Source organism: Mesoplodon mirus (assembly GCF_964341445.2).
Source record: "Mesoplodon mirus genome assembly, chromosome: 18".
In the NCBI taxonomy this organism is placed as follows: domain Eukaryota; kingdom Metazoa; phylum Chordata; class Mammalia; order Artiodactyla; family Ziphiidae; genus Mesoplodon; species Mesoplodon mirus.
Genome location: NC_138994.1, coordinates 9515768 through 9537548, shown reverse-complemented (window position 1 = coordinate 9537548; position 21781 = coordinate 9515768). Strand labels below are relative to the sequence as shown.

Genomic DNA, 21781 nt, shown 5'->3' with positions numbered 1-21781 from the left:
TGTTTCAGAGTCAGAAAAATGTGGGAAAAGAAAGGATTATGGTTAGAAGCCATTTCCCACTTGCAATCTACTTTTCACAGTTTCAGTTCCTTAAATGACTTACAAACAAAGATGGGCATTTATCTATAATTCATGTGCTGAACTTAAGAGAGTCTTTCTTAAAAATCTCAACACTTAAATGGCCCATAAAGGTCATTCAGAAACCGAGTGTCATCTCAACCCAGTAATCTTTCCACAACACCACATTGTCACCCCATGCTTCCCTTTAGTAAGGCTCTGAGGGTAAATCTGAATACACAGTGTATCTAAACCATTTGCGACTACAAAGTTGTATTGTTTTAGTGACCTCTACTTGTGTAAAAATGCTATAATATATGTATAGATGTATACTTAATATATAAACCTAACATATTTATATGTATTTAAACTAACGCATATCAAAATTTTATTCATAAAACTGTATTACACCCACAACAGAGCTAAATACACAGTGGAATGGTTTACCAAATTTACATTAAGCAAAAACATCATTCTAGACCATTCATGTCAGAAAGTGCTCAGCAATCTCCAACCCAACATACTCCCAAGTTGCTTACTGTGAATTATCTTCATTATGTATCCTTTTTAGTTCCCTGATATGTAGATTTCTAACCCTTTCTAGCCTTTCCAGCTCTGCCTGGATCTCTGCTTCCTCCTAAAGTGAAAAAGAAAGAATCAGCTCGGAACACAGGAAACTTTACCGTTTCAGAATCTCATTTCAAAAACAAAAGCAGACATTTCTCTTATGAAAAGCTAAGATGTTTTACACTGAAAAAGATATTTTTAAGAACTAGAATTTTAATCATAAAAACGCGCCCACAACACGGGTTCGTGCCCCAGTCTGGGAGGATCCCGCATGCCGCGAAGCGGCTGGGCCCGTGAGCCGTGGCCGCTGGGCCTGCGTGTCCGGAGCCTGTGCTCCGCAACGGGAGAGGCCACAACAGTGAGAGGCCCGCGTACCACAAAAAAAAAACAAAAAACAAAAAACAAAAAGCAAAACGAAACAAAAAAAAAAGCGCCCACAGCAAAACAGTAAATAAAATTCAAATCATAGAAGTACAGCAGGAAAAGTGAAAGTCTTCTGTCCACCTCCATGCCAACTCGCCAGATATAATCACTGTTAAGTTTCTTGTGTAAGCTTCCAGAAATATTTTGTGTGTATACATATAAGGTGTGCAATCTTTTTTTTTCTTTTTTAAAAAACAAAAATCACGTTCTCTATCTGGTTCTGTTCTGTAAGGAGGGATTATACTTGGTGCCTTAAGTTCCACTGATTTAACAGGATCTGAGAAAGGGAAGGAGGAGACGACAAACACACACCAATAGCAATTTATTAGACACTTACTTATCATCTTCAGAATAAGCAGCATCCACCAAAAAAGCTACCAAAAAAGTACAGGCTGCTGATTTTTTTTTTTTTTTTTTTGCGGTACGCAGGCCTCTCACTGCTGTGGCCTCTCCCGCTGCAGAGCACAGGCTCCGGACGTGCAGGCCCAGTGGCCATGGCTCACGGGCCCAGCCGCTCTGCGGCATGTGGGATCCTCCCAGACCGGGGCACAAACCCATTCCCCTGCATCGGCAGGCGGACCCTCAACCACTGCGCCACCAGGGAAGCCCACAGGCTGCTGAATTTAAGAGATGAGTGACCTACATCTAAGATACCTCCATGAACACTGTCAATAACAAATTCTGTGTAGATGCCTTTGTGTTTCAATATGGTTGGTGCAAGACCTTCTCTTCTTAGCCAGTTTAGCAAGAGATAAAAGCTGCTATGTGATTTAAAACATCACAATAATTTAAATATCAATTTTAGAACCATCTGCTCTTATTTTATATTTAATTTTTACTAAAAACATAATCACTTGTGGAGCCGAACGAGGTATACAGAATTAAGTACTGGTACATCATTGATGGAAAAGGCACTCTCACCAGGTGGTTGGAGCTGACTTGCAACTTGAAAGATATGAACGCCACCACTAGAATACAGGTGTGACAGAGCAACTACTGAAGAGTTCCACAGGTATGTAAAGCTATTAACTTGCCCAAATGACCAAAGAGCTTCAACACCAAATGTAAACTAAAAATTGCATTTCTCCAGACATATTTTCTCATTACACTTACCTTTTTAAGATGACCCAATCTGAGTTTGAAGATTTCTTCTTGTTCGTGGTATTCTGCTAATGTTAACCTGGAAAATAATGATAAAAATTTCAGGAAATTGTTTGAAATCACAGTGTGCCTATTTAAAGAGAAATGCCAAAGCATGCTATACCGTATGTTAAGTCTCTTAGTTAAAATGACCAAAAGATAGATTATCTTGCAGTCCTTTGACAAGAGAAAACTTCTGTGATTTATCAGACGTGATGTGAAGGAAGGACTTCAAAGCCAGAAGTCTAATTTATTAAAAAAATGAGAAAAATAAATAAGCTAAATTTTCACATTACTTATGAAATGAGTTTTGTCCCATACCATACTCAGAAAAAATCCATTAGGAGAGGTAGCCAAATTATATGTCTAAAAGTTTTTATAAAGGGGATGTTAATAAGCCAACGTATTTGATTATTTTTGATAACTCTTGGACTTTGATACAAGGAGAAGAACCTAGAGGACACAGTCCAGGATCTGGAGTCTGAGGACTAGGGTTCAAAGCCCAACTCGGGCCACGTGAACCTGGGCAAGCAACTTTAACCTCAATTTCCTAAAAACGCAGTAAGTAATGATACCTATCTAAAAAAGCTGTTGTGACTATTAAAATGAGAATATGAAAGGAATCTATAATTTGTAAAATGCTATTTAACACAGTTCTCAAAGGGCTTACTTGATGAGTAATCACTCATTTCATGTTCCACCTACCCTGATCGCATCCTCCTATCTCAAGAATGAGCATGTAAGAAGTGATATCTTACTCCTCCATCTTCACCCTCTTCACATTCTAGAAGCACACACATATACTTCAAAGTTTTAGGTGTCACTGTTTAGATATATTCTAAAGAGCAGGAGAAAGAAGAAACAGCTATCCTATCAACCAGGAAGGGCTACAAAATAGTGTCTCTGAGGTCTGACTAAAAGAAGATAAAAAGAGCAAGAAAAGGGCTTCCCTGGTGGCACAGTGCAACTTGAGAGCCTGCCTGCTGACACAGGGGACGTGGGTTCGTGCCCCGGTCCGGGAAGATCCCACATGCTGCGAAGCGGCTGGGCCCGTGAGCCATTGCCACTGAGCCTGCGTGTCCAGAGCCTGTGCTCCACAACGGGAGAGACCACAACAGTGAGAGGCCCACGTACCGCAAAAAAAAAAAAAAAAAAAAAGAGCAAGAAAAAATACAACCATTAGGGCGGTTACACCTATCATTTCACAGCTGCAGAAAAACTTACATCTATTACTCCATATCACACCAGTAAAAAAGGGAGGAATGGAAAATCAGAGCTTAGAATTCTCTCTGCCTGAAATAGGTTCAATGCCAGGAAAGGACAATGTAACTCACTCCAAGACTCTAGAGGACGTTTTTGGCTTCTGGCCGAAGGAATGAGCCAAGTCACAGATACTCTAATTATTAAAGACTAGACCAAAGGCCTTCCAGCTTGGATTTTACACAGGACTCCAGATGGCAACTGCTTACTGACACACTACTGGCCTAGACTGAATTCTAATTATTATTCTATGGCAAAAAAACAACCTATGCCTACTTTATTACTTCTAAGCCAATGGTTTTATGCACTAGCATGAAATAATTTTCAAGTAACACTGGAAGGAGAGTCCCTACACAATAAATATAGGAGTCATGAAAGAAGACAATAATCAGATTAACGTGTACAACATTTGCCTGAAGAATTCTTCGAATCTGGGCTCCTACTTGGACTTTTCGAAAGGAAGTATTTTTTACTTAGAATCTAGTTTTTAAAATATTTGTGAAGTGAAGATGTTTTCCAAACTTATTCACTGTGTATACCTTTATCACAACACTTAATTACTAGTTTATTCATCTGTTCATTTCCCCTAAATAAACTGTGAGCTCCTAAGACTGGGCTGTATCCTTCAGCTCTGTACCCCAGTCCAGAACAGGGCCGAATATATAATAAGCATTTAACACAGACTTACTAAATTAATGTCAAGGAAAAGGCTCCCCAGTACATCAGATACGTATGGGGTGAGGACTGGTGTTAAGCCATCTTTCTCACTGGAATGAAGAAAGATACATTTCTGGGATGTCATGAACTTTTAACAATGGTGTAATATAGTATTATTATACTTGAGGTGGATTATGGGTTAATATGTTTTTGTGAACTAATATGAAAACATTAATGGTGGGGCTTCCCTGGTGGCGCAGTGGTTGAGAGTCCGCCTGCCGATGCAGGGGACATGGGTTCATGCCCCGGTCTGGGAAGAGCCCACATGCCGCGGAGCGGCTAGGCCCGTGAGCCATGGCTGCTGAGCCTGCACGTCCGGAGCCTGTGCTCCGCAACAGGAGAGGCCACAACAGTGGGAGGCCCGCATACCGCAAAACAAAACAAAACAAAACAAAACAAAACAAAAAAAACAAAAAAAACATTAATGGCAAAAGACATATTAGTCAATAAATTATATAATATCATTATCTCTTATTTGTAGCTATCTTTAAATCCCACAATGACAGCTTTACAAAATTTCTTTTTCCCTTGAAAAACCAATGTAGCCACTATGGAAATACTGATTACAATACCAATGACTGTTTCTATGAAAAAAATGTATTTTAAATTTCAAACATTCAAATATCCAATTCAGGAAATGACTTCATGGCTACCATCAATTCCGTAGAGATTTTCTACACCATTATTTGTAGATCTTTTTTTCCTTTTTAATTGGAAAGCCTCTTGAAGACAGAGGTGATGGTTTAAATGTCTTCAGGGTATGCATAAGAAATATTTTAAACAGGTTAGGTAATATATAGGTTTTACTTCCTGTACCAATTCTAACTGTTTAACAGTCCTGCCTAGTTGGCAAACTACAATCTGTGGGCCGTTCAGCTCACAGTCTATTTCTAGAAATAAAGTTTTACTGGAACACAGCCACATCCATTCACTTATGTACTGTCTATGGCTGCTTTCAAGCTGTAACAGTAGAGTTGAGTAGCTGCAACAGAGACCCTCTAGTGCGCAAAGCCTTAAGTGTTTATTACCTGGCCCATCAGAGAAAAAGCTTGCCAACTCCTGTCCTAGAGGAAGATTCTCTTAGTGGTCAAGAATTCAAAAATCAATTAGGGAAATCTGACATGGGGCTGGAGTGAAAAAGGAAGGCATTTGTACTCTGAATATTCTACTCCTCGTATTCATGGTAGCTATGGAATAATTGTTGACTGGCAGTGAAATAGATGACTACACTGCAATTGAAGATACTGGTGTTTTCCTTAGGTTGCCAGAACAGGAAAAAGTACTGGGAATGTCAAGATTTGGTTTACTGGGAAAATGTCCTTTTCCTAAAATAATACCTATTTTTTTCTTAGGTTACACCTGAATTTGTGAGAGTTAACTAGTGTTCTTTAGACTACTGAATAGCATTCTTCAGTTGTGCACTCTTCAGTCTGAAATAGAGTCAGGTAATCGCCATAAGATGAAGCCAACATACCATAACCTGGGACCACATGTAAGCAATTATATCATTTGAATACCTAATGACTTCACATTTGTTATAAGAGTGGCCAAAGATCACGACATCAAGTTAAATGATATTTTTTCTCCCTCTCATATGAAACTCCTTATATAAGATCATGACTAAGAAAACGAGTTAATTTTAGATGGCTTTTATATGAGTTGAGCAAATCTATTAATGTAACTAAAAAGAAAATTTAAGCTCTAGAAATCTCCACCATCTATCACTTTTTCCAGTGGCACTCAATAGGAGGTTTGTATCTCAGGGAAGAATATGGTATCTCAGTTCACATTAATAAAGAACATACGTTTCATTCTCAGCTCCGTTGGTTTTGCTTTTCCGCTGTTTCTGCTCATTGGTTGCTGGAGGGGCCTGTCCCATGGCAGGAGGTTTCCGCTTTGCTAACATTTTTCGTTGTCTTTCTATCTCTTCCCTCTGTGAATTTATCCTTTCCTGTTGCCTAGAGATACAAAAGATGTTGCACAGAGGAAGAAGGTCAATTTTTTGAACATGGCTGTGGAATAAACATAAATATATTTGTTACCTGTATATTCGATAGACTCCAGAAAAAATAAACCCCTTTAAGTAGAGATTTGACTTTAACTTCAGGTTGGAAAAGCCGAATATTTGGTGATAGAACTATTTTTCGGAATGAATCTGTACTTTTAAGACACTAATTATGGTAATTCTCAGAGTAGGAAAGTGGGCAGGAAGAAACAATATCAAATTTCTATTGTGATCTTATTTTCTAACTCAAAAGGAAAAATTTTCTGATTGCTTTTTAACAGTTAAGAAAACAACTCCTGGTAATGAAGCCATTAAAGTAAAGAACTGTATTTACATAAGAAAGTACAAAAGGTTCCAAGTGCCTTTTAATTTTTTTTATTGGATTATAGTTTCCTCAAATTCTATCTAGAAAGATACCAAATTTGAAGGATGCTAAACAAAGTAAAAATGATTTTCCTTCTAGACCTATCATTTATTCTAGTCTAAGTGAGGCATTACCACAGCCAAGTCATTCCCAGTCACTAATACGGTAAAACCTAAACTAAGTTTTTTTGTGTGTGTGTGATACGCGGGCCTCTCACTGTTGTGGCCTCTTCCGTTGCGGAGCACAGGCTCAGGGGCCATGGCTCACGGGCCCAGCCGCTCCGCGGCATGTGGGATCTTCCCAGACCGGGGAACGAACCCATGTCCCCTGCATCGGCAGGCGGACTCTCAACCACTGTGCCACCAGGGAAGCCCTAAACTAAGTTTTTTAAGAACGAGGATGTACATTTAGAGAAAGCAAAATGAAGCCTTTCAACTAGTAAAAACTCCTTAGGAAACAGTACACAAAATGAATTAATAAAAAACATATAGGGCCTCCCTGGTGGCGCAGTGGTTGAGAGTCCGCCTGCCGATGCAGGGGATACGGGTTCGTGCCCCGGTCCGGGAGGATCCCATATGCCGCGGAGCGGCTGGGCCCGTGAGCCATGGCCGCTGAGCCTGCGCATCCGGAGCCTGTGCTCCGCAACGGGAGAGGCCACAACAGTGAGAGGCCCGCATACCGCAAAAAAAAAAAAAAAAACAAAAAAAACATATATATAAAGACTCAAGATATTTAACACCATTTTCATTAGAGTATTTCCTAATAAGATGTCTAATTTTTTAATAATAACTGATTTACAAACTATGAGTCAATAAAAATACCAATATAAGTAATCCACTTTCTCTCACGTACCCTACCTGAAAGACACTAAGGTTTATAGACTTGGCCTATAAAAGTATACCAAGACTTAACAGACTAAAGTCTTTAAATCACCCAACACAGTTAACCTGACAGTCAAATGCTAGCTTCCTTCACCTTCTCTTTCTACCATGCTTTTATCCCCCATCTCCTTTTCTCAATCCAGCTTCACTTTTGCGGAATGATACAATCTAATTTTTTAAACCTATGTTCTAAAATGAACTTCACTCGACCCTCTTCCCTGAACACTATAGTTGTCAGTCTCTAGACCTTTTCCAGATTCAGTACATCTTTCTTGGAAGAATGGCAACCAGAAAAACAAGACTATATACCCCAGAGCAGATGCCCATAGTGCAATTTACCCTGCCACATCTAATATGGCAACACCGTAAGCAAGGTTAACCTGATCAGACAGAGTACCGCAAATAAATGTCCATTCACTTGATAATACGATTCTCTTGGCTTCAAGATGAGCTGGGTTATTGATTAGATGTCAATTTAACAGCAGGGTAGAAATTTTAATTCAAGCGTTGTCTGCTTGTGTAAGAAAATCTTTTAACTATTAGAGATATGCCTTTCCCTCCAAAAAATATATATGTGAATAATTCATGCATTGAAAGAATTCTGGATTAAGACACAGAATCCTTAGGTAAAATCACAATCTTCCTTCTCACTTAATGAATGTCCTTGAGGAAAACATTTATCTTCTCTGAATATGAGTTTCTCAATCAAAAAAATTGGTAAAATAACCTTAAGCTCATTTCTACCATTTCAGGGGCCTCACTGAGTTCAAGGCACTCTGAACTCTCTGAAGATAACCATACAATATATAGTTTAAGTATAAACCACAGTGTACTAGTGGAGTACCACAACATTTTGTCTCTGAAGACTAACTGCTTTGGAAGATGGAGATTTTAGCAATTACCCTTATTAAACATAAAATAAAACTAATTTCCTAATGTTTTCAGGGAAAATCCACACTTTAAAAAAAAAATTTATTTATTTATGGCTGCATTGGGTCTTCATTGCTGCACACAGGCTTTCTCTAGCTGCGGGGAGCAGGGGCTACCCTTTGTTGTGGTGCGCGGGCTTCTCACTGCGGTGGCTTCTCTTGTTGTGGAGCACGGGCTCTAGGCACGCAGGCTTCAGTACCTATGGCACACGGGCTTCAGTAGTTGTGGTGCGTGGGCTCTAGAGCGCAGGCTCAGTAGTTGTGGCGCGTGGGCTTAGTTGCTCCACTGCATGTGGGATCTTCCTGGACCAGGGATAGAACCCGTGTCCCCTGCATTGGCAGGTGGATTCTTAACCACTGTGCCACAAAGGAAGTCTCAGTTCTACTATCTTTTACAAAAGTATTGATGACCTGATAAATTTATCTCATTCAAATCTAAATAACTCTATTTAAAAAGCCATTATTTGTAAACGATAAGAAGACCATCAGTTTTAGGTACCATTATCAGCTGAACTGTGTCACCCAAAAAGATATGTTAAAGTCCTAATCTCCAGTACCTCAGATTATGACCTTTGGAAACAGGCTCATTGAAGATTTAATTAGTTAAAATAAGGTTATACTGGAGTAGGGTGGGCCCTTAATCCAATATGACTGGTATCCTCATAAGAAAAGGAGAGAAGACACAGAGACACATAGGGGAACACCATGTGAAGACGGAGGCAACTGAAGCTATGCTCACAAGCCATGAACGCCAAAGAAGGAGCCTCCCTAGCGGCCTCAGAGGGATCGTGGTCCTGCCAACACCTTGATTTTAAGGTTTCTGGCCTCCTGAACTGTGAGAAAATAAATTTGTGTTGTTTTAGACTGCCCAGTTTATGATATTTAGTGACAGTAGCCCTAGGAAACGATTACAGGCAACTTCAATAGCAAAACTGTATTATAACTAGTAGGAGAGGTATTAAAAAAACAAATGCACATATTTTCAGACATTATTTTAACCACAATAATTTTAGTGGTGATCTACAGATAGTGTCTAAATATCCAAGATAAGAATTTTTAAATATTCCCAGGATTTCATATGTTCTGTGTGTACTAGAAACTGTAAAATGGTATATACTACCCAAGGAAAATGTGGCATTTATAAAATCAACAAAAAGAGTTGTCTCTCCAAATATCATATGATATCACTTATATGTGGAATCTAAAAAAAATGATACAAATGAACTTATTTACAAAACAGAAATAGACTCACAGATACAGAATGGAAACTTAGGTTATCAGAGGGGAAGGACGGGGGATAAATTTGGAACTTGAGATGAACAGATACACATTACTATATATAAAATAGATAAACAACAAGGACCTACAGTATAGCGGAGGGAGCTATATTCAATATCTTGCAATAACCTATAATGGAAAAGAATCTGAAAAAGAATACATATATATATATGTATAACTGAATCACTTTGCCGCACACCTAAAATATTGTAAATCAACTATACTTTAATAAAAAATTAAAATTAAAACAAAAGAATTGTCTCTCATTATGGATCATGTGACCAAGAATCAGATGGTTCAGGAGAAATCACTTTAAAATCACTATGATTCCTTACACACCAGAATAATTATGTGGACTAGCATAACAATGCTATAAAGTTTAATTTACTCCCTCTGATAATCCACATCTTAAACAACCACGATTTTGTATACAGGTCAAATTCCATTACTTTAATGTGGTTTACTTTAATATAAAGAAAATCTTAATAAAAAGTTTTTATTGCCTTGCCATTGATTATTTGAGACTTTAAGACTTGTTTAAATAAAAAAATTGTGTCCTGAATAACAATAGTGTTTAATATAACTACTTTCTCAGAACTATAAAATAAGCTACTTTTTCAACAGATTCAAACATATTTTTAGGGAAAATTACCAACCTGGTCAAAAAACATTACAAATCTGTTACGATCTTCCTATTAGACAGTAAATCTTCTGTTTTAGGATCTTAATAAAGATCATTCAAAACAGAGCCAAGGAACAAAGTGAGAACAAAAGAACTGTGTTGAGGCTCCTACTGAGACTATACTTGATTATCTGATTAAATTTTTAATGTCTTGAGGTTTGCCTCTTCCTATAAAACCTAGTACTCCTGCCTTGTGTTCACCAAATTATGTGTCATGGAGTTTCTTTCTTTTTTTTTTTTTTTTTTTTTGCGGTACGCGGGCCTCTCACTGTTGTGGCCTCTCCCACTGCGGAGCACAGGCTCCGGACGCGCAGGCTCAGCGGCCATGGCTCACGGGCCTAGCCGCTCCGCGGCATGTGGGATCTTCCTGGATCGGGGCATGAACCCATGTCCCCTGCATCGGCAGGCGGACTCTCAACCACTGCGCCACCAGGGAAGCCCCATGGAGTTTCTTGTACACAGAAAATTATCATTTGTGAGGATATCAGCTACAGCCTTTTACAACTAAAGAACTTCAATTCTGCATTAAAATTAAGAAAGGGAATTAATTTATTAAAGCGCAACTTTAAAAAATAAAATACTTATAATTAATAGGTATCAGCCAGGGGACTTCCCTGGTGGTTGAGTGGTTAGGACTTGGCCCTTTCACTGCTGGGGTCCGGGTTCAATACCCAGTTGGAGAACTAAGATCCTGCAAGCCATGTGGCGTGCCAAAAAAAAACAAACAAAAAAAGTTATCAGCCAGAAATAGCTTCCCAAGAGAACAGATGGATAGTCTGCAATTTATGTGACTTAAAACCATGAAAAAATGCTATCCACTTAGGAGAAGCAAACCTGGTTAGGGATCTCATTTAGATAGTCCCAGTTTCTCTGGTCCGATGGCTCTACAGCAAAGTCATTGTTTTGTCCTCTAACTATATAAGATTTCCAGAACCTTCTGGGCATCAGGCTGCTTACAGAGTAAAAAGATAAAACACCTGCTACTATCAGCAAAAACTGTAATCACTTCTTAAAAGTAATTACATTTTACATCTCTATACAAATCCACTAACCTTTTGAGTTTAAGTCTTTAGACATTTTAAAAACTGCCATCTGAGGAGTAACCATTGTCATGGGCTGGTAGGAGTCATTATCACATCTGGGGTTCAGTGTGAACATTAGGTAGCTCTGGTCAATAATGGGGGGGTATAAGTTTTATCTTCTGTCCCATTCTAACAAAATTGGATGGTGTGCCCCTTCCAGGGCAATCTGCACATCAGTCGGGGTGTTAAGGGATAGATATCATGCCTCCCTGCAGCAGCCGTTTACACTGCCCTAGTGCAACTCTGCTATCATCTATGCATAGAGCTCAGAGTGGATGCCACTCTGAGCCTCTGGCATCTGGCCTAATTCAAAAGTCTGTTCTCTTCCACAGTATTATACCTCTGACTGACAGCCTCTCATCACACCCAAATATACATACATGAGGTGCAATTGTGAGGCAAAAACACAACTAAACCAAGTTGGAGATTAATGTATCACATATAAAGCACTGACTACTAATATGTAATCCAGAGGTTGGTTTTAACAAAGCTTTTTTTTTTTTTTTTTTTTTTTTTTAATTTGGCCGTGCAGCGTGGCATGTGGGATCTTAGTTCCCTGACCAGGGATCAAACCTGGGCCCTGGCAGTAAAAGTGCCAAGTCCTAACCACTGGACCACCAGGGAATTCACATTAACAAAATATTATTAATAATATCAGTATCTGTACTTTTCTTTCAGACATAAATTTATTTATTTATGTTTCATTACTATTCAAAAGTAGTTCTACCCTCTCCAATCGACGCTCAATAAGTTATTTCAGCAAGAAAAAAAAGGTAGGAAAGGCAGTCTATGGAATCCTTCAACTCGCGGTGATCTACAGATCAGAGGTTTGAGAACCCATGATTAAAAATACAATGGGCCAGGGGTTTCCCTGGTGGCGCAGTGGTTGAGAGTTCGCCTGCTAATGCAGGGGACACAGGTTCGTGCCCCAGTCCGGGAAGATCCCACATGCCACAGAGCGGCTGGGCCCGTGAGCCATGGCTGCTGAGCCTGCGCGTCCAGAGCCTGTGCTCCGCAATGGGAGAGGCCACAACAGTGAGAGGCCCGCGTACCGCAAAAAAAAAAAAAAAAAAAATTACAATGTGCCACACCTGCCCCCTGCAACCCAGTCTCAAATGGAAATGATCTATCAAATCAAAATAAATAAATAAGATACAATAAAAGGTACTACAACTTGAAGGGTTTTTTTAAGTCCTGAGCTAATATTACACAGTTGGAATTCTAGGATTTTAAACGTTAACTCTCTCCTTGGAGTAAATACTTGAATGTTTCAAACCAAAGTTATAATAAAGTGAAGGAATGCTCAAGATTCCAAGCTGCTGAGAGGCACAGGCAGTGGGGCTGGTCACCAGCCTGACCGATGGTTCAGTCCTTGCCTCCAAGGAGGTGATTATCTCTGCTGACTGGATACTCTCCCCTTAAAGGGCCCCAGGGACATGTCCTATAAAAGTTCTTCCTAAGCTTTATTTTGTTTTATACCTAACTCAGGAAATCCTTCCTTGGGTCTTTGCCTATTTCATTTTCCTATGGACCCAGAATAAATGCTGACTGTGGGTGTACTCCTCATGAAAATCAATTACATAATTAAAAGGATATCAAGTCAGGTCCAGATTTTTCTTTCTTAGCTTTGTTGATTCTGATTCTTTTAAGCTTTAATATAGAACTTGTTTTTTTTTTTTTTTTTTAGAACTTGTTTTTTATTCATCTGATTATTTGTCATTTTTTTTTCCAGGACTTTATCTCCTTCCCTACATTTCTTAACACATGTGGTAACAAAAACTGAATGAAATGACGACTGCCACTACTAAGATATTAATGACTACAATTACAAAAAAATTTTTAAGTCCAAACCAACTTTTCAGTTCTCAAGTTAATCATCACAATTCACTTACTTGATAAGGTTCTGGAAAGCATAACCGTCTGTCCACTGTTCAGTGAACGAGGCCCCATGTCGGACAGTGGTAAAGTGGCCCAATCTCAAGCGATCTTGCATGCTTTTATCTCTACATGCCATCTTCTCTTGTTTTGACTTAGGGGAAAATGACAAATAGAAAATAATTTTATTTTCCTATGAAAACTCATATACAGCATTATGTTTATTTTTTGTACTATACTGTTCAAAGTTTAGGACAACTGGCTAAATCTACATTGACTTCAGGAAGTACCCTAAAGCTATAAACGTTCTATATAACCCATAAATGTTCCATGTTAACATATACCTTGTTATTTCTCTTATAAATGTGGAAAAAAGTGATTTCCTTTCTATAAAATTAGTGGATTAAGAGATGAAGCAAAGTTCTCCACAGTATCTTTGACATCAATAAAATAATTCACTTCACTTTTATCAGTGTTCCCTGTCTTTTTAACAGCATTTCAAAGATTTCAGCAAAAATAACTGCTAGTCTGGGACTTCCCTGGCGGTCCAGTGGTTAAGCCTCCAGGCTCCCAATGCAGGGGGCCGGGTTTGATCCCTTGTCAGGGAACTAAGATCCCAAATGCCGCAACTAAGATCCCACATACCGCAACAAGCCGCAACAACGAAGACCCAGCGCAGCCAAAATAAATAAATAAAAATTTAAAAAAAAAAAGAAAAAAAAAAACCACTCGTCTGTCTCAAACCTCTAGCTTGTAACAATTTCATTAGGAAGTACTGTCATCTTAAAACTTTCACTATAAGATAAATAAGTACTGGAGATGTGATATTTTAAAAGTTTTCAAGAAATAGTTACTTATATTTATTAAAGGCAAGTTGCAACTAATCAGTTACTATAATAAAGGAGACATCAGCCAATTAAAGTAATCATATACAAGTAAATGCCAATTTAGTTTTTTAAAGCACAAAGCACTGAATTATCACATTATTATATACGTAAGTTACTCCAAATACCATATCTGAAATAGACATAAAACTATTGCTAAATGTCTGTAATAGTAACAGGACACACGCTTTAATTAATAGGACGAATGTAAGAATTTTGGACAGCAATACCCTGAATAAACTCAACTAGGACAAGCTGCCCCTGTCCAACCAACACCATTCTCAAAGCAAAGCACAATCAGAAAAAATATCCCAAATTATCACTCTGGATACTTGGTTCAGTGTCCACACAAGAAAGAATTCTAATTGTCAAATCATGAGAAGTCTTTTCCTAAGAAGCCCCACTCTGAAATACTTTCATTTCAGGTAAAGAGTAAGAAGTCACAATAATGACACACACTAAGCATCTTGGGGTACAGAGTTCAGGCCACCACTAATCACTTACCTTTTCTATAAGGAGCTTCTTGCTCATTGTCACACATCGATTTAATCGTTCTTTGTATTTCTCTAGCATCTTTTGCTGTTCATCAATCTGCCGTCTCAAATCACAGTTGGCCTTCAATGGAAAAAAAATTTTTTTAATTAGCTCCAAGGAAGATAGGTCAATACAAAAGCAGTTTCTAGGGAGTCTGAAAATCATTTGTTGTTAAATTATAAGCAAAATTAAGGTTCAAAGAGGTAAGAGTAACTATGTCTTTTTAAAAAAGAAGGTACACACTTCGTTCCTTGATTCTCTTTAAATAAACTTATCATTTATTAAAGATGAATTCTGTTACTAGCAGTGGGCATGTTTTTCTACTGATCATATTTTATTCCTCCCCAAAGCCAGTTACAGATAAATCTAGTACATCACACATACTTAAATTGTCACAAAATAAAAGAAAAAACCTACAATGAATGAGATGTTTAAAATTCATATAAAGAGCAGTTTTTAGCACTTACAGATTAAATATTTCCAAAGGGTGATTAAGCACTACCAAAAAATTACAGAATTTTTTTTTAAAAAACCACATAACGTTCTTTATGTTCATTTGTTCTTTGTTTTTCTGTTCTTGTTTCCAAAGAAGAGACATGGATTTATATAAATGTTCCTTACCAGAGAAGCCAGGCACACCCATGCCCGCCTAAGACAGAACTAACAAAGAAGTTGAATACAGCATCTTGGTTCAACAACACCAGAATGTAAATACACAGTTACTTTAGTTGTGGTCAGAAGGGCTAAATACTTTGAAAAATTCAATACAATAACAGAGAAGGGAAGAACCACTAACCCAAGGTCAACTTTGACTTGCAACTCCTGAATTTATTCTTGTGTTAAACAAAAGATATCTACTCTTTGGGCAAGTAAATGATACTTTATAATAACTTGCTTGAATTATGAAAAAAATACAGCATTTCCCAATCAAATGATATGTGTTTCTGAAACAGTAAAAAGCACAAATGGAAGATACTATAGCACACTCAATTTTTGAGACTTTTCAGCTTCATTTTAAAGTGACCACTGTACAACAGCTTCCATCTCCAAATTTCTACTCTCCTCATAAACATAATTTGTTCTCATTAGTTCTTCTAACAGAGCCCTAGAGTTCTATGGACCACGTTACCGAAGGCTAAGTACAAGTACATTTGGGTAAATGTGACTAATTCATACTTAAAAATCTACAAGGCAAAGATCATGTAATGTTGGGACTTCCCTGGTGATCCAGTGGTTGGGACTCTGCACTCCCAATGCAGGGGGGCCCGGGTTCGATCCATGGTCAGGGAACTAGATCCCGCATGCACGCTGCAACTAAGAGCCCACATGCTACAACTAAGAGCCCGCATGCCACAACAAAGATCCCACATACAGTGTGCCACAGCTAAGACCCAGCGCAGCCAGATAAATAAATAAATAAACATTAAAATAAACATTAAAAAAAAACCAAAGATCATGTAATGTTTATATGAAATTCAATCTACTTTTGGAAGGTGAGCATTGAAATTTGTAATCAAATTTATGGCATCAATCAATCTCTGGCAGCTTATTTAAACTTTTAAGAACTCAATTTCTGTGGTTTCTAACACTAATGATTTTGTATTCAGGTTTAAAATAGCACCTGGCTAGCACCTGGCTAGCAGCTGATGCAGCTGGTAAAGCAGCTGATGCAGCCTTACCCAAACATCTAACTAAAATGGAAAAACTCAATGAATGGTCCATGCCTGCCTGAAAGGAGATATAAAGAGCAGTGGTCATTCCCCCTGTCCCTCCAAATCAGAAACACAAGCTCTCATCAACTTGAAAAACTGGCAGCTGTCCTTTTGTGTATTCTTTTTTGACATATCCATTCCACTGGCACTGCTCTATACCCAAAGAAAGACCACAACCTTCAGAAAACAAGGCAGTAGAAAGAGGGTAGCGGTGAATAAAGAGAACATACCACTTCCTAGAAAATTAAACCAGACATTTTTTTAAAACCCCCCAAAAAAGAGTCCTAAGTTAGGATCAGTTTGTCACTTCATCTTCTCAATCTTAAGAAAGTCAGGTGATGAAGGAAGAAGACAAGCCCATGATCCTTTTTTAGTCCAGCAGAGCTACCCTGGACAAACACCTGCCAATACTGCAACTAGGTTAGGAACTTTTTAAACCCACATATCTAATTATAAATCTTGGTAATTCAACGAGCACCCAAGTGTACAAAAACAGGAATAAGAGCAACCCCAAGCAAGTATGGATGCTAACAATGAAAGATGGAAAATAGATACTGAGTCCAAACATGGCTCTCCTCATTGAAAGATGGAGAAAAGCAAACAAACAAACAAACAAACAAAAAGGCCTAAGGAAAAGTATTTCTGAATAGGAAAGGGAACATCAGCTTGAGAACAATAAAAACACTGGAGAAGATTAAAATGTTAGCCAATTTTATTTATAAATTGGTAGTATTTATGTATAGATGCATTTATATATGCTACAGGGACTTCCCTGGCAGTCTGGTGATCAAGACTCCGTGCTTCCACTGCAGGGGGCACAGGTTCGATCCCTGGTCAGGGAACTAAGATCCCACATGATGCGCGGCGCGGCCAAAAAATAAAAATAAATAAATAAATAAAAAATTTAAATTTATATATATGCAACAAATGCTCAAAAAATTACTGAAGTAAATGTACCAAATGTTTTACCTCAGTAATGGAATTATGGGTGTCATATTATTTTTTTTTTACTATTCTCTAAATTTATTATAAAAAGCATGTATTGCTTTTACAATAAGAAAACAATAAACCTTAAAAAATTTTGTAAAGAATGGGTCAGTCAATATGCCAAACTGTATATTAAAAAATTATTTCAAGGGCTTCCCTGGTGGTGCAATGGTTGAGAATCTGCCTGCCAATGCAGGGGACATGGGTTAGAGCCCTGGTCCAGGAAGATCCCACATGCTGCGGAGCAACTAAGCCCATGCGCCACAACTACTGAGCCTGTGCTCTAGAGCCCATCAATCACAACTACTGAGCCCGCGTGCCACAACTACTGAAGCCCATGCACCTAGAGCCCGTGCTCTGCAATGAGAGAAGCCACTGCAACGAGAAGCCCGCGCACTGCAGAGTAGCCCCTGCTCACCGCAACTAGAGAAAGCCCACACGCAGCAACGAAGACCCAACACAGCCAAAAATAAATAACTAAAATAAATAAATTTATATATATATAAAAAAATTATTTCAAAAAATATCATGGTGGGGCTTCCCCGGTGGCGCAGTGGTTGACAGTCCGCCTGCCGATGCAGGGGACATGGGTTTGTGCCCTGGCCTTGGAAGATCCTACATGCTGCGGAGCAACTAGGCCCATGAGCCACGGCCGCTGAGCCTGCACGTCCAGAGCCTGTGCTCCGCAACGGGAGAGGCCACAGCAGTGAGGCGCCCGCGTACCGCAAAAAAAAAAAAAAAAAAAAAAAAAAAATCATGGTATTACTGTATAGCACAGGGAACTCTACTCAGTATTCTGTGATAACCTATATGAGAAAAGAATCTAAAAAAGAATGAATATATGTATATGTATAACTGAATTACTTTGCTATACACCTGAAACTAACACAACACTGTAAATCAACTATACTCCATTAAAATTAAAAAAAAACATTGTATATTTTCTAGAGGTATATTTTTAATTCCATATTAGTTATTTTTCAAGTTTCTCTTGTAAGCACAAAAAACTTTACATGAATAGGTTATAAAATATACAAAATGCAAAACCAGGGCTGAAAAGTACTTGTGAAATAGTTTTTAAAATTCAAGGACATTAAAAAAAACAATTTTCCTGAAATGGGAAAACATTTTATACCTATTCTCACAGTTCCAAATGAAATACAATAATAATCCACACATATATTCCTCTAGTATATATTTAAATATTAAAATTCTATAATTGAGATGTCCAATTTAAAGACAGAGTTTAGAATATAGGTTTGATCCTCGTTCCCTACTCAGATTCCCTCAGATTAAAGGAAAATATCCAAATGTTTACTTTTTAACTTTACTATTTGGCTATGGTAATTATCTCTATGATATGTACATAATTCAAATATATATAAAATCAATTAGTGCTGTTATAAAATCTCTTACGACATTTTGATACTTACTCTTAACAAATCATCTATTCTTCCTTCCTTCTTCTCTAAGTCAGAATTCTTACTGTTTTCTAGTGCAGATATTTTTTCTATTGTGAGGTCAGACTATAAAGAGAAAACAAATTTAGGATTAGTCTCAAAATACTACACGTCATCACATTTTTCTCATTACTTTTCTGAACAAAAAGCACTTGACAACACAACCAGCCTGGAATCACACGGCTCAAGAACTTACATCTGCTTTCCTCATCTCATTCTTTAAGCATTATGTTCTGCTGCACCTGCCCTTCAAAAATATATTAGCTCTGGAATCGAATATATGAATTTTCAAACTGCTGTGCACTGAACAGCACAGAAACATACTACTCTAGAAATGAAACGAACTTTGAATAGAAAAGGCCATCAGAGGAGACAGGACCCAAATCTCTAAACGACAAACATGCCACCTAGTGGAAACAAAGAGTAACCAGAAGGGAGAGATGAACGCTCATCTAAGTCTGTTCAACTGTTCAAAAAAAATCTGTCAACTATTCAAAAGCTTAATTCAAATAAAATGGAAAATCTGCTCCTGAGGGTTGTTTAGCTCCTGCATCTTAAGAAATTCTCCTAGATTGCCAAGCATCCTGTCTTGAAGGCAACACAGTGCCAACGGGCTTCAAGAAAACCGGGTATAATATTTGGCTAGCTCAATACCACAAAATGGAGGATATATCTACTATCCTTTTCAGATATTATCTTTGAACATTCACAACATTCCCTAAATTAAGGAGTTTCTGAAGACTAAGGAGAAATTATGTTGGTGTGCCACATGTTAAAGAAGTTTAAAACAAGAATTTACTGTATAGCGTAGGGAACTATATTCAATAACTTGTAAAAAACTACAAAGGAAAAGAATTGGAAAAAAAGAATATAGACATATACATATATATGTATAACCGAATTACTTTGCTTTACACCTGAAATTAACACAAAATTATAAAATCAACTATACTTCAATAAAAATTTCTAAAAAAAAGAAGTTTAGCTAGGTCTTGCTAAATGAGTATGTACAAGGAAAAAAATAATTACTTTCACAAAGTAGGGAATTAAGATTCACTGAAGCCTACCATAAGCACTGTCCCAACAAGCGTTTTGTATACACTAAGATAATGATAATCAACCACAGTTTTATAGATGATTTGAACTGAAGAAAACTAAGGCCCAAAAAGATAAGGTATAAGTTGTAGAGCTAGAGTTTGAATCTATGCCTAGAGGTCTTTTTCTTAACATCATGCTGCAGTATAATCATTTCTGCTGCAATACACCAGAAAGGTAAACAAACACCTCAAAAAGTTAAATTAAAAGCACCTTCCAAAAGACTCTAAATATTCATAATGCAAGTTCTGAATACAACGCACACAAATAATGAGGTGAAGTCAGAGAAATAAAGGGACAACAAAGGGAGGACCTAGATTTTACATGTAGTTATTAGTATTTATTCCTCGGCCCCTCTTTTCCTCCTCTGTTTAACAATCACTGACCTACCTGGGTCTGTCTGTGCTGGATGGAGATCTGTTTTTGGGAGCTGCAGGAATGCTCTGTGTTGCCAGATCCCGTAGATGAGGGACTGTTTTGCTGAGCCTGTAATAAAGGTCCATCACCAATCACAAGAAAGTTTTGCATCTTTCTCCACAAACATTTGTATGAATGCAAATGATTAACTCTGCTGATGAAAGTCAAAAGTCAGGGCCATGTACCCAAGATGAAAGTATAAACAATTCAAATGAAAAGTAAGGGCTAGACATGGTAGCTGAGACTACGTTACTGTAAATAGTTAAAAGCATCAAATGCTTATAAATGAATTTTTAAAATATGTAAATTATCAAATATGTAAATGCCCTTTTCACTTGTACAGTTGATACCTGAACAATGCACGGGTTAAGGGTGCCGACCACCCCACCCACCCCACTGCCCACAGTGCAGTGAAAATCCACGTATCTAACTTTACAGGCGGCCCTCAGTACCCATGGTTCTGCATCTGCAGATTCAGCCAATCTCGGATGGTGTAGTACTGTAGAATGGATTTGTTGAAAGACAATCCACATATAAGTGGACCTGAGCAATCAGTCCAAACCCATGTTGTCCAAGGGTCAACTGTATTTTAATATGCTTTTGCAGGAAAGGCTGGTGAAGCATCCAAAGCACAGGGGATGCTTGTGACTCCAGGCAGAAAGGACTGTGAACTACTATTCAGAATAGCGTCCTAAATCCTCAAACATTATCCATGAACATGTAGTTTTCCAAAAATTCCTGGTTGATTTCCAATACTGTCACTTGCTTACTGTGACTTTTACACATAAATGATGGGGCATTCTAAGGCATTTTCAAATTTATAAGGTTTAGGACTTAATATAATTCAACTGTTCAAGAATATGCAATCATTATACAGATGGTCCCCAACTTAACAATGGTTCCACTTAACGATTTTTCAACTTTAAGATGGTGTGAAAGCAATACACATTCAGTAGAAATGGTACTTCAAATTTTGAATTTTGGTCTTTTCCTGGGTTAGCAACATATGGCACAATACTTTTTCATGATGCTAGGCAGCAGCAGCGAGCCACAGCTCCCAGTCAGCCACACAATCATGAGGGTAAACAACCCAATACACTTACAACCATTCTGTACCAGACAATCATATTGGGTTTTGCTTTCACTACAGTATTCAATAAACTACATGAGATTCAACACTGTATTATAAAACAGGTTTTGTGTTGGGTGACTTTGCCCAACTGTAGGCTAATGTTAAGTGTTCTGAGCACATTTAAGGTAAGCAAGGCTAAGCTATGGTATGTTCGGTAGGTTTGGTGTATTAAACACATTTTGACTTACGAATGATATTTTCAATTTATGATGTATTTATCAGGACCTAATTCCCACCATAAGTGGAGGAAGACCTGTACTTCAGAAAGTCCTTTTAAAAACAAAATTGTACCCAACACAG

General features: G+C 38.0%; 1 protein-coding gene across 5 annotated transcripts in view; it reads right to left on the bottom strand.

Annotated features, from left to right (window-relative positions):
• The window catches only part of TLK2 (tousled like kinase 2), a 113287-nt gene that overhangs the window by 25112 nt on the left and 66394 nt on the right, over nucleotides 1-21781 (bottom strand). For all 5 annotated transcript variants that reach the window (XM_082604492.1, XM_082604494.1, XM_082604493.1 and 2 more), the window contains 7 exons: nucleotides 20323-20418; nucleotides 18811-18903; nucleotides 14649-14759; nucleotides 13278-13414; nucleotides 5970-6122; nucleotides 2161-2227; nucleotides 597-694 (listed from right to left, as the gene is read on the bottom strand). In XM_082604492.1, the coding sequence (XP_082460618.1) occupies nucleotides 597-694; nucleotides 2161-2227; nucleotides 5970-6122; nucleotides 13278-13414; nucleotides 14649-14759; nucleotides 18811-18903; nucleotides 20323-20418 (755 nt within the window). The remainder of the gene's footprint in view (nucleotides 1-596; nucleotides 695-2160; nucleotides 2228-5969; nucleotides 6123-13277; nucleotides 13415-14648; nucleotides 14760-18810; nucleotides 18904-20322; nucleotides 20419-21781) is intronic.